Source organism: Camelina sativa, chromosome 9, assembly GCF_030686135.1.
Source record: "Camelina sativa cultivar CO46 ecotype springtype chromosome 9, ASM3068613v1".
NCBI classification, from domain to species: Eukaryota; Viridiplantae; Streptophyta; class Magnoliopsida; order Brassicales; family Brassicaceae; genus Camelina; species Camelina sativa.
This window is the reverse complement of record NC_141888.1, coordinates 23,995,326-24,009,285: the sequence shown is the minus strand read 5'-3', so window position 1 is coordinate 24,009,285 and position 13,960 is coordinate 23,995,326. Positions and strand designations below refer to the sequence as shown.

The following is a 13,960-nucleotide window of genomic DNA, read 5'->3' as shown; positions in this document are numbered from 1 at the left end:
ATGGAAGTGACTGGGTCACTGATTCTGGAGCCACGGCTCATGTCACTTCCTCGACCAATAATCTGCAGTCTGCTGCGACTTACACTGGGAATGACACAGTTCAGGTTGGAGATGGCACCTTCATACCTATCACTCATGTTGGATCCGCTACCATTGCAGGTAAAATCTCGCTAAAAGACGTTTTGGTATGCCCAGATATGCAAAAATCACTCATTTCTGTATCTAAACTGTGTGATGACTTGCCGTGTGCAGTTTGGTTTGATTCTAATAAAGTTTGTATTGTTGACATACCAACTCAGAAGGTGGTAGCAAAGGGTCCACGAAATAAAGGGTTATACACTTTGGAGAATCAAGAATTTGTAGCTTTATTTTCAAATCGACAGTGTACAGCCTCAGAAGATACTTGGCACCATAGGCTTGGACATGCAAATTCTCAGGTTCTCCAACATCTCAAGACCAGCAAGGAAGTTAGCATCAATAAGAGCAGAACAACCTCCATTTGTGAACCTTGCCAGATGGGGAAGAATAGTAGATTACAGTTTTTTGATTCAGATTCAAGAGTGTTTTGTCCCCTAGATCGAGTTCATTGTGATCTGTGGGGACCCTCTCTAGTTGTATCTCGACAAGGGTTTAAATATTATGCAGTTTTTGTGGATGAATACTCAAGGTTCACCTGGTTCTATCCTATGAAAGCAAAATCTGAATTTATCTCTATATTCAAGGTCTTTAAATCAATGGTTGAAAACCAATTCAAGACTAAGATAAAAACGTTTCAGAGTGATGGAGGAGGAGAGTTTACAAGCAATGCTCTCAAACAGTTTCTCTCAGAGAATGGGATAATTCATAGAATCTCATGTCCTTACACTCCCCAGCAGAATGGAATTGCTGAGAGAAAACATAGACATATAGTTGAGCTAGGACTAACTATGTTGTTTCATAGCCACACTCCTCTACATCACTGGGTTGAGGCTTTTTTCACAGCCAGCTTCATCACCAACCTTCTACCCTCGTCAATATTGAACAACTGCAGTCCGTTTGAGGTTCTATTCAATGAGAAACCTAACTATTCCATGTTGAGAGTCTTCGGTTCAGCCTGCTATCCGTGTCTTAGACCTATGGCTACTCATAAATTTGATCCGAGGTCACTGCAGTGTGTCTTTCTGGGCTACCATACTCAGTATAAGGGATATCAATGCTCATACCCTCCAACAGGTAGAGTTTACATCTCGAGGCATGTTATTTTTGATGAAAACTGCTTCCCCTTTCAACAACAATACAAACACCTGATTCCAACATACCAAACTCCTTTACTTCAAGCAGCATCACCAACTACATCACCTGACATAGCTCCGATTCAGTCTTTGGTCCACCCATCACGTGGAGTCACAACAACAACAGGTTCAGAATCTGAAAATACAATCACGAATGTTGATAAGACAGATAATATGCAGAGTGAAGAAGAATCAACAGGGGAAGACACTGACAGTTCAACTCTTGAAGAAGAAAATATTGAAAACCAAGAAGAAGAAAATCTTGACAATCAAGAAGATGAGCCACAAGAAATTAATGCTCATCCTATGACAACTCGAGGGAAAGCAGGAATTCATAAACCGAATCCAAGATATGTCCTTCTTACATCAAGATTTGTTCCTCGAGAACCAAAAAACATTACAGAAGCTCTAGCACATCCTGGATGGAATGATGCAGCCCATGACGAAATCAAAACAATACATATGCTTCACACTAGGGATTTGACTGAGCCTACGGAGGATATGAACATTCTGGGGTGCAAATGGGTCTTCAAAACCAAGCTTAGACATGATGGTTCGGTGGACAAGCTAAAAGCTCGTCTCGTTGCAAAGGGCTTTGATCAGGAGGAAGGTTTGGACTATCTGGAGACCTTCAGTCCAGTTGTAAGAACAGCAACAATTCGTATGGTGCTTGATGTTGTAGTTGCTAAGGATTGGGACATCAAACAGCTTGATGTTTCTAATGCTTTTCTTCATGGAGAATTGCAAGAACCTGTATTCATGCTTCAACCTCCTGGCTTCGTTGATAAAGAGAGACCTTCCCATGTTTGTCGACTCACAAAAGCTCTATACGGCCTAAAACAAGCTCCACGAGCTTGGTTTGACACTTTCAGCAAATATTTGATTGAATTTGGGTTCACTTGCTGCAAATCTGATCCATCTGTTCACTTATCACAGAAATGGTAAGTCCCTGGTTCTGCTCTTATACGTTGATGACATGCTTCTTACTAGAAGTGATAAGAGTTTAGTTGACACTCTGCTAGAATCTCTGAATAAAAGGTTTTCTATGAAAGATCTTGGAGCTCCCAGCTACTTCCTTGGTGTTGAAATCCAAAAATGCAAGGATGGATTCTTTCTTCATCAAACAGCTTATGCAAAAGACATTCTCTATCAGGCTGGTATGTCCGACTGTAATCCCATGCCAACACCACTGCCACAAAATCTTGACAAGATGAATACTGAACTCTTCTCTGAACCCACTTACTTTCGGAGTCTTGCGGGAAAGCTTCAATATCTCACAATCATGAGGCCTGACATTCAGTTTGCAGTCAATTTTGTGTGTCAACGAATGCATGAACCTACAATCTCTGACTTTGGTCTGCTCAAACGTATATTGCGATACATCAAAGGTACATTACAAATGGGGTTGTCCATAAAGAAGAGCTCTAATCTGTCTCTTTCAGCGTTTTGTGATAGTGATCACTCTGGTTGCAAAAAAACTCGTCGGTCCACATCAGGGTTCTGCATTCTTCTTGGTCCAAACCTGATCAGCTGGTCGGCTAGAAGACAAGAAACGGTCTCACACTCGTCTACTGAAGCAGAGTACAGGGCTCTAACTGATACGGCTCACGAAATAACCTGGCTATCATTCCTACTTCGTGATCTCAGGATATCCCAACAGTTTCCAACCTTGCTCCAATGTGATAATCTCTCTGCAGTATATCTCAGTACAAACCCTGCTCTTCACAAACGTTCAAAGCATTTTGACACTGATTTCCACTACATTCGGGAGCAAGTAGCATTGGGACACATTGAGACACAACACATCCCAGCTCAGTTTTAACTTGCAGATATCTTTACAAAATCTCTTCCCAGGCGTGAGTTTGAGAGTCTGCGACACAAACTTGTGGTGGGTGGAACACCAACACCAAGTTTGAGGGAGAATATAAGTGATACTTGTGAGCTGAGCCACAAAATGATCCAACAAGGAAGAAGCCCAATAAAGAAAGCTGGTCAAGGTCAACACTCTCAAGTCATGCCAAAAGCTGTACCTGCAATGCCTCTGCTACACAACCGTTTTAGCTCACTGCAAGATAAAGATGATGACTAGCTGATCACAGCTATAATGAGAGCTGTCACAGTGACTCATCAATTCTAGATTGTTCTCTTTGTTGTCTATATAAGACATTGTCCTCTTTGTGTAAAAACTATCTTGAAAGTATAATAAAGAAACAGAGTATTTCTTGAGTCCTTACTTTATTCTCACAATTAATATAAAGTAAGAATCCCGAAGAGAAAAAGAAAAAAAAAATCCCGAAGGGGCGAAGACAGTGTAGTTGGGGTTCATCTCTGCGTGCGGCGCTACCTGTTTTGGGAAAGTGCAAGTGCAACTAGTTTTAACTTTTAACATACGTACCAATCATGAGACCAAACTGCACTTGCAATAGTCAGGCGGACCGCGGATTGGTGTACCTGGAATGACCAATTACCCCCTTGACCAAACCGTTCGAGTGGGTTTTATTTTTTATTTTATTTTATATTGTTACCACTTACCAGAAATGGAAACCGTGGGGCTCAGCTCAGCAAATTTTATCCCTTTGGAAAAAATTCTTTCATACATTAAGCCGAAATTTTAAATTCTGATGAAGTGAACTCATTGACCCAAAAGACAAATATTAAGTAGCGGCCAACGAATGATAACATCCCACTCTTTTTTTACACTATTTTCATATATCTAATTAGTAGTAGTATATATATCTAAGTATGAAAAGTGTGTATCATATTCACTACTGCAATTATTCATCCCGTTAAATGGTTCATTTATTTACAGAACATTTGAGGGTCTAACGATCAACTTCGATTGCAGTAGTAAAAAATGTTGTCTAACAAGTTAACCCAATCGAGAGAGGTAACATGCAACATACAATACAATGTTCTTCTTAGACAGACATTCAAAATTTAATAAATGTTTTTGCTAGTAAAATGTGCTGAATTTGCAAATTGGTACAATGCCAATAACCTAACCAATTCCCAAAGCCCCATATATCAAGGTTTTTACAGATTGATATGTCTTTCATTTGCAAGTAGCCCAATTAAAATGGATGGGTTTTTGTCATTTGGTTTCGATTTGGTCGTCAGGCTTTTTCATAATATGTTGACAGTCATATATTCATATTAGGCGTAGTCAGAGACGTACCTAAAATTTATTAACATTTTGTTTTAGCCCTCTAAATGAAATGGCTCTCCATTTTCTCTCCATTTTTTCTTAAGGTAGTATAAATGGCTCTCAAATTGTATGTACATTTAAATCTCTAAAAACTATTTAAATTTTATTAGTGTTAGGTTTAAATCTTTTTGGATAATGTACGTACGTGGAAAGATCAACACTTTAGTTCTACTTTTTTCTTCTTCTTTTTTGCGCTGTTCTATTCTTCTTATTCATCAGATTTATTTCTTCTTATTTTGTTTTGCCGACGCTATTATTTTTTCTAACTTTATATAGGGAACTCCTTTATATATACCATAGGTCCATATCAAAATTAAATTTAGTAAAAATATGGGTTCCTATACTTTGCTTTGGAAGCACGACTGCACGACTATACAAAATATAGATTATTTATTTCAAGAATTCGACTGCCGACTGGTACATATATAGCTTCCTACTTGGTTTAATTTTTTTTTTTCGAATCAAAATTTTTACCTTAGGCTATAAAAGAAAAATACTTGCAAGGATCTGTCCTCTACGTAACCCAAAATTTCATAGCTAAACTGTTTTAACTTTTAATTAATAGATTATATATATATATATATAGAGTACATTATTGACTCCTCATTTATCCTTAAAAATACAATTTATATTAGTCGGCTTTTTTATTTATCAACTTTCCAGTTTATTTTAAATCTTTATTAATTAGCTTTTTCCTTTCTTTAAGCCACTAAACATTAAGTCTATTAATATATATATATATATATATATATATCCATTGTTAAACCCAGTGGCGGATCTAGGGGGGAAAATTGTTTAGGTCACTAATCATAGTTAGGTAATGAAATTTTTTTTTCCGGTAATAAATGACATGAAAATGAAATTAAAAACTGCTTTAAGAAGGAAAAATTGAAAAAAAATACTGCAGATAAGGGGAATCGAACCCATTCACCAAAGTGTAGTGTAAGGCATTTACAACCAAATGAACTAAGAGACATCATAGTAATCTAATGAACTGAATAATTTTTAAAAGTGAGTATAGGGCATGTGCCTTACCCATTCACTCTCTAGATCCGCCCCTGGTTAAACCAGTAAACATGAGCTTTTTACTGTAGTTACTTGTTAGCTATAGTCTATAGAATTAGTATATATATATATATATTTTGTCGATAGTCTCTAATTATTTTATTCACAAAAGGACAATTCCGACAAACTTGCGTTGCCTTTAAATAATGTGAACGTAAATCCAAACCACTTGTTTCTTTCAACAACTGACAAAACAAAACCCTAAATAAAATAAAATAAAAACATTACATAACAGAGAACACAAGCGCTAGAATGATCAACATTTTAAATACATTAAGAAGAGGAATTGATAAAAACTGAGAAAAAAATTTAAAAGGGAAAAGTTATATAAAACAAAAACATTAATGTGTATTGCACTAATTCTACTGCATAAGCAAACTTCGGATGAGTGCAGCTTGAGCTGAATCAGTTGATTCCAAAAGTTGAGACAATCTTTCACTAAGATCATCCACTTCTTTGCTCAAGTTCCTTATGTAACTGCATGTCTCTTGTAATACCCTCGATGCTGAAACCTGACATGTGACCAAAATGTGTTATCATATTGATAAGAAGAATAAGGATCTAATAAAATTTACAAGAAATTGTGAATCTATTTATTTTCTATTTGTTTTTGAAAAAAAAAACTCAGTACTTCTCACAAATTAAGTACTGTATCACATTCAAATTATGATTCAATGTATAGAAGCTTAAAAGTAAATTAATTAGAAGTCATCACGATATTTTAGAATTAATATATGTGTGGTTTTATTTTATATATATATATCAATTTGCTAGTTCAAAAGTTGTATATTCGCTTTTCTTGTCTGATTCTTAATACAATTGAAACTCTTAAGACTTTTAGTGTTAAGCTAGTTTGGTAGCAAAATTAGATAGAAGTAAGGAATTAGTGTTAGTTTTAGTTTGATCGATGGAGGAAAAATAATCATACAAGTAATGAAAAAACAAAAACATTGAAATGAAGAATTTTGATTAGATCAATAATGTACCTTTCCAGAGCGTCTGTTGTTACCAAGTTCGGGGAGAAGACGATGAAGCTGAAGGACAAGATCGTTGATTTGTTCTTCAGTGATCATGGGAGCTCCGGTTTGTGATCTTGACCGTGATTTTCGGTTAGACATTATGTAATATGATAATGGTAAAGTATATAGCTAGCTAGCTAGAGATTTTGTAGATCGTAAGGTTTCTAAACTTGTGAGTGTAAGTAAGTCTTTTGTATGTTGTTATTTTATAATATAAGAGTGAGAGCTAGCAAGAGAAAGATGAAGGAAGAGTATTTATAGAAGTGGAGGGGACTGCAACTGCATAGAATAAACATGAATGGTTTCAACTTGTGTTTATATAGAAGATTTTTACATCCATATTTTGGCTCCATGGAATCATTTAAATATTAAAAAATTAGTACAAGTTTCTTGTATCCTGTTTCCTAAACATTAAATTAATGGTAATTAATTACCTTCAAGCTTCAAGCTAGTGTAGTTAAATTATTCGGTATAGATTAAAACTATATTGTGATTCTCTATTTGGGTTTAGTAATATTATTCTCTTTCTCAACTTGAATATAGGCCTTGAACGAAGGTCTCCAAGATTTAGTGTTTGTTTAAGAGTAAACAGAATGACTACGCCGCCGCACTGTAAAAAAACCCTAATTAATCAAATTATCTTTAGTAAAATTACAAGTTTTTCATATAAAAAGCAGTCTAGATGGTAGCCTAGGTGCTAGGTTCTCAGTCGACACCTAAACAACCGTTTAGACCCCTGCATAAAATCACATAAATTTTGTTTTACTATATTTTTAATTACATATATTTAAATTTTAAAGCTTTACATCCATATATATAATTATAAGCTTTTATATAGTATTGATATAAATAAAATAAATTATTTTTTTCTTATTTTTTGTTTATAACTACATGAATTTTATCTATAATATCACATATATATAATGTTATATATGAAAAACACTTAAACTGCCTAAAATTGTTTATGTTTCAATTAAGCATTTTAGGCGTTAGGTGTTAGGTCACCGTCCAGTTAACACTTAGCGCTTTCTTAAACATTAGTTTTACTAGTGACCAAAATTCAGATAACAAGAGTTGAGTCATCCATATATCGTAGGAGGTTTACTAACATTTCGGAAATATGCATGGTACTGAATGATACTTATCGGCAAACTTGCATAATTTCTGGAATTTGTGAGGATAAAAAAACTTGGTACAGTATTCTATCTCTCATACATGCATAGTTGTTAACAAAATGGATTTTGTCGGATTTAAACACTGATAGTGACATATCGATGATATTATCACAAAAACATATTAGAACACAAATGATAATTTTTTAAGAACTATAAATTATATATAATTTGTATCAATACAATTAGATGACTAATTCACACTAATGTCGAGTTACCCAAGACCTATTTGGTTAAAAGTGTTTTTTACATCTAATGAATATCATGAAATAGATAACTTGCGTATAATCAACTAATTAGAGTGACTTACCTTCTATAATAAATAACCCATCAATATTTATATGGTTGCATACTTGATCAAGTACATATACTAATTATTGTGAGCATGTACAGACAAATTAACATACATATAATCATTTTGGTTTTAGTTTTATAGTGATGAGATTGTATATTTCAGTTAACATATATAATCATTTTCTATTATCTATTTTGGGTGTTCCTTAGTTTGTTCTTGGTCTTTCTTTCCTTCTTATTTTAATATCATGTCCATCAATCAGTTGATTAATTGAAAATTTGGAATAATCAATCAAATGTTCAATTTATAGATAGATTACTAGATTTTAACCCGCGGTACACCGCGGGACAATTTAAAAAAAAGTAATAACATTTTAATTTTTATTTGTTTTTTCTATTTAGTTTGTTTTGTTTAGCTAAATAATAATTTTGTTTGGATTGTCAATTATTAAAAAAATAATAGGGGAAATAAATACATAAATATGTAATTTATAAGCTATTGTCGGGTTAAGTCACAATTTTACCAATGATTTAATTGTTTTACAAAATTTTAGTTAAATTACCCTGATTTAATATGTCTAATATTCTTATATTAGTGGTATTGACTAAATAATTATATGAAGATTTAACCCGTGTTTCAAAACTGAATTAATAATATTTTATATTTATACTAATGTTAATTCAAACCGTCATGTTAATAACATGTCCTGCCATATAACAACAAACCGTCATATTAGTGGTTTAACCCGTGTTTCAAAACCGTCATATTAGTGGTTTTGGTTGTGGGCATTGTGTTTCGTTTGTGAAGTTAATATTTATACATGGAAAATGCTTGATGAGCAAGGAGTTTACAATCCGTAGCAATAAAAGAGAGATTTTAGTGTTTTCCTATTTGAGTTGATAACATTATCGCATAATAATATTTAGTTTCTTAACGCGATATATACTATATTAAATGTATTTCTTGATGCTAAAGTTAAATATACCCGATAATTGAGTTTATAAAGTTGGGTTCTCGTTTTTATGAACTTTATTAACGTTATAATAATTATTGCGATTGTAATCATTTGTTACTCAAATTCGGCTATGTCATTTAAATTTAAGAGATCATACAGTCTCTAAAAATCTATTAAAACAGGTTTGGAGTTTTTTATGGGATTAAAATTTAATGCGTAGAGTTGTTTTTGGAAAAATCGAAATGTATAGATATTGTCAAGCTATTTATGGCAATAAACGTATCAAATTAGGTCAATTTAAATAGTTCCATTAATTGAGTTTCTACGAAATGTTATTTTAGGAAAATCGTCAGGGGTTATGTTGTAAATAAAACAAATTAAATAAGCAAAACTTAAAGGGCGTAAACCAAAATGTACTTCAAAATGTTAATATAGATGTAATATTTTGTTTGTCAAAGTCCCTTGATTTACATTCAACTATCATAAAGATGTATTAAAATAAGTTTTGAGCATTTAATCTTGATCTCTTAAATGATAGTGTCATATATGCTGGGTATGACAATAAGCGTAAATAAATTTGATCAATTAATATAGTTCCATTAATTGAGTTAAGTAGAAATGTTATTTTAGGAAAATCTGTAGGGTTAATTAAGTAGAAATGTTATTTTAAGAAAATCTGTAGGGGTTAATTAAGTAGAAATGTTATTTTAGGAAAATCTGTAGGGGTTAATGTTGAAAAAACAAATTAAATAAGATAAACTTGAAGGGCATAAACCAAAATGTACTTAAAAAATGTTAATAGAGATTAGTAATACAAATTCAAATGTTTGTCTGAGGATACGTAATCAAATTAAATCATATGGTTATGGTACCCCATCTCTCTTCCCAACATAATATATTTGTCTTTCCATCAAATAATAATACTCATTCTATGTGCTCCAAAATCTTTCGTTTTTTTCTTTCCATAATTAAGGAAAATGTGAGAGATAAATAACTCTTAATAATATTATTTAATTCAGTAAAAGAAAATGTAAATCCTCAAATTTCTATATATAAAAAAACACGTCTCGAGTAGAAACATTCTCTTTAACTTTTGTTCTAATAGACGAATGAATTAAGTATCAATACAATTCGGTTAGATAAAAACTTTAAAGTTTAGAATCTTTAGATAACACAAATTACACTGAACTTTTACATGTATAACTACTAAGATGCATTTTGTCCAACAAGTTTTTTCATTTATTCAATAATCTAAACAATTACAAAGTAGAAAGCTATAAACTGACAAATCTGAATAGTAAACATTAGAGCATTTGCATCGGTGTCCTTCAATATTTGGTCCTTCAATTATTTTAATCTTATTTTGAGAATTTTTTAAATTTGGTATGAGCATTGGTGTCCTTTAAATAAATAAGTAAAAATAGTACCATTCATAATGACCTATCTCTCAACTACCTAAATCTAATCACAATTTAAGACATTACACAGCTTACACAACTACAGAACTACACAGCTACAAAGCATAGTACAAAATATTTACGGTTTTACTATATAAGTTTAATCACAACTAAATTATACGGTTTGATCACAACTATATAAGTTTTGATCACAACTAAATTACGATTTTAAATAGATCACTATTACACGCAAAGCAATGAATGAGCAAAACTCTACACCAACCAAAGCAATTTATGATCAAGACAAATTTAATTGTGATCAAACTTATATAGTAAAACCTATCATATAAATTTTTTTACCGAGACAAATACAAAGCATTCTCGACTATTAAACAACCAAAGCATTAATAGAAATAAAGCATTCTCGACTATTAAACAACCAAAACAACCAAAGTATTTACCTCTGACTCAATGATTCTCAACTGCTTCTGTGATTTCCCGTGTTGTGTTGCTGTCTTCAAGTGACCCTGAGGAAACTCATGACCACCAAACAATATGCAAGGTATAGTCAGTTTTACTTAAAAGAATCAACAAAATCCAAACAAAATAACAACAATCTTAGAGACAAAAGCTTCCGGGTGCATTGACAAAATAACAAAGCTTCCTACTCATTCACTCATCCAGCGTAAACTATTATCGACAACAATCGAACCATATACTAAACAATCGAAGACCAGACCTACCGAATCAGAGAAAAAATTGAAAATACATCAAAATTAAATCCAAAACCCTAAACTAATCACAGAACCCTAAATCGAGATCAGGATAAAAAATCGAAACCCAGAACCCTAATTCGAACTCTAATAACAAATCACAGACTATGTCGAAAACCCTAAATCGAGAAAGAAGTTCGAATCCCAGAAAGAATATATCAAACCCTAAATTCGCTAACGGTGTTGGAAAACTTACCTCCTTTCACTTCGAAACCGGGGGATAATCTTCTAGATGATACCGCGGATGGATTCGTCTGACGAAATTAACGGTTCGTTTCGCCGGCAAAACGAGTCGCCGTCGAGAGAGATAGAGAGAAGAGAGAGAGAGTCGTAGAAAAAAAAAATGATATTGATCCTTTGATTTTTTCGTATCCCCTACCCAAAAAACAAAATGCTCTCACAGCCTGCCACGTGTAACGACGGACGGAGTAAACAAAGTCCCCTACGAAAAAACGTTCCTTCTATAAATATCACATTTCGATTTAAATTAAATCGTTTTATTATGAAGGACGGTCGATTAATACGCCGCTGCAGATGCTCTTACAACAAGCGAAAGGTAAGGACACAAACTTCACTAAGCTTGATAAATCGTTTGGAGAGTTGTCGAAACAACCTAACATGCGTAAACCCGTGATAAAAGCATGTAATCTTTGAATCGTTTTCTTCAATTGACATAAGATTAATTAGTCAGTGAAGTTTGTGTCTTTAGCATGTGACTTTGAAAACATATTCGACATAGAAATTGAAGAAAGTGTACCTTCTTGAGAAGAGGTAATTAAGTGCGATAAGATTTTTCTCTTTAAAAGGGAGGATAATGAAAATGATCTTCCCTGGCCTCGACTTGAAGAAAATTGAAATGGAGGCGATGCGTCTCGGTGCACCAGACTTGATTGGAGAAGCATTAGTTCAATAAATTTTAAGAAAAAAAAATATAGTATTAAGATGTATTCAAAATCACTAATAATTGAGTTATATATCACTGATTAGAACATATGATGAATATTACAAAAAAAAACATACGTAGATATCAACAAAATAAAATAACCTGTGTAAAACTAAAGAGAAAAACCATTACTAAGATAATTTAGAAAAATAGAAAACTAGAATCTGATTTACAGGACTGGACTTCCTGTAACTACAAAACTCTTCAACTATTAGCTGTAACTTTTGACAATTGAAACAGAAAAGCATCATATATTCGGTAAAATTTGCACGTATAATTTAAAATAAAATGTAAAATTTAGGTCCCAATTAAATTGTTAATATATATATATATTGATCTTATGAGTCTTAAAAAAAAATTCTTGTCAAAAGAATATTTTTTTTTCTTTTATAATGGTAGATAACTTATTTTCGAGTTCTAAGACATGGATTTGCCACCACAAAAATTACAAAAGATCATTCATCATAATCTGCAATAGTATTATATCATCAAAACAGTCGATTGGTCAAATAATAGAAAACTGCTATTAAGAAAAATGGTGATAGCTAGTACTCCATCATTATTCATTGTCGATAATTTTGTGTTTTTCCGAAAGTTTTTGCTCCATGAACAACTAACGAGTAGGCGGAGTTACGTTCGTAGATCGATTAACCATAAATATACACGACAATATACCTTTTCCAATTGTTAGTAATTTTAAATTCAGTATTATGAATCTTCACATCAAATGAGAAACAAAAAAAAACCACATGGACTCATTAAGTCATAAAATTATCAGCGTATCATTAACCGATAAAATATGTTAAATTGTTTGGGTAATAATTAATTTAAATTTAATATATTAGTACACATAAATTTAGAAAATAAACAGACAACTCCTCTTTTGACAGGTCAAAGCAAGCACATCTTACAACTTGTGGTATTATTATTATTTTCCTTGCAACTTGTGGTGTTAAATATGGTAAAATGAGTACTTTCAAATATTTGAATATTTGGTTAATAATAATCTTAAGTTTTTAACAATCCGAGGATTAAAAATAACTATTGTATACTTCCAAATAAAGAATATTTGTGATTAATTAACTAATATGTGGGTACTATTGCATGGTCAGCTTGGATCTCGGAGCACATGATTTTCTCGGAATATACAGCGAAGAATCACGATGTACTCTGTTAATTTGGTTTTTATATTATTATTTTTTCCTAATTTTGACTATTTTTTAAATATATTTCAAGAATCACATTATTATTGTTTAATGTACTGTATATGCCCTCAAGAATTCTGAACTCTACTTCATCTTCTCACACTATGAATTAACTCTGAAATATTGTTGCTTTCTTTTTCATTCCAAGAAAATAATTTGTGATTAAAAAAATCTAGTTTCTTTTAAAAATTTTGTCAAGTTTAAGATGTATTTTCTTTTCTTACATTCAACCAAATTAGATGTTGTACACAGGAAAATTTAGTCCAAAAAATCTTGTACATTTAGAATTATACATCTACTTATTTGGTTCATTTTTGGACACAATTATATTAGAACTTTTAGACAACATATAAAATTCTGAAAGCAAAAAACCAAATAATAATCAGTTTATTTTTACCACTCTACCTTTTCATTTAAATCAGTCGATCGAATTGGCCTGGGGAGAAACTGATCGACATCGTTAAATCATATCTAAACGAACAGGAAAGTAACATATAAAAATATTTTGGAAGTTTTGAGAAACCCAAGTTGAGGGAGTCTTTAAAATAGTGATATAACTTTATATTAGATTTTAGTTCAACAGAATTCCAAGAAAGATTACGGAGATCTCTTTGCCATATGGTTTCTGTCTGAATTATTCGCTTCTATGCAATTTTGTAT

At 32.4% G+C, this 13,960-nt stretch overlaps 1 protein-coding gene across 1 annotated transcript; it reads right to left on the bottom strand.

The window, feature by feature from the left end:
- Positions 1 to 5,658: 5,658 nt before the first annotated feature.
- On the bottom strand, positions 5,659 to 7,238 carry LOC104711235 (transcription factor PRE4). Its single transcript, XM_010427916.3, has 2 exons — positions 6,528 to 7,238; positions 5,659 to 6,053 (listed from the first exon to the last, which is right to left on the bottom strand). Exons 1-2 carry the CDS (start codon positions 6,657 to 6,659, stop codon positions 5,904 to 5,906), a joined length of 282 nt encoding a protein of 93 aa, XP_010426218.1. The 5' UTR covers positions 6,660 to 7,238; the 3' UTR covers positions 5,659 to 5,903.
- Positions 7,239 to 13,960: the final 6,722 nt, after the last annotated feature.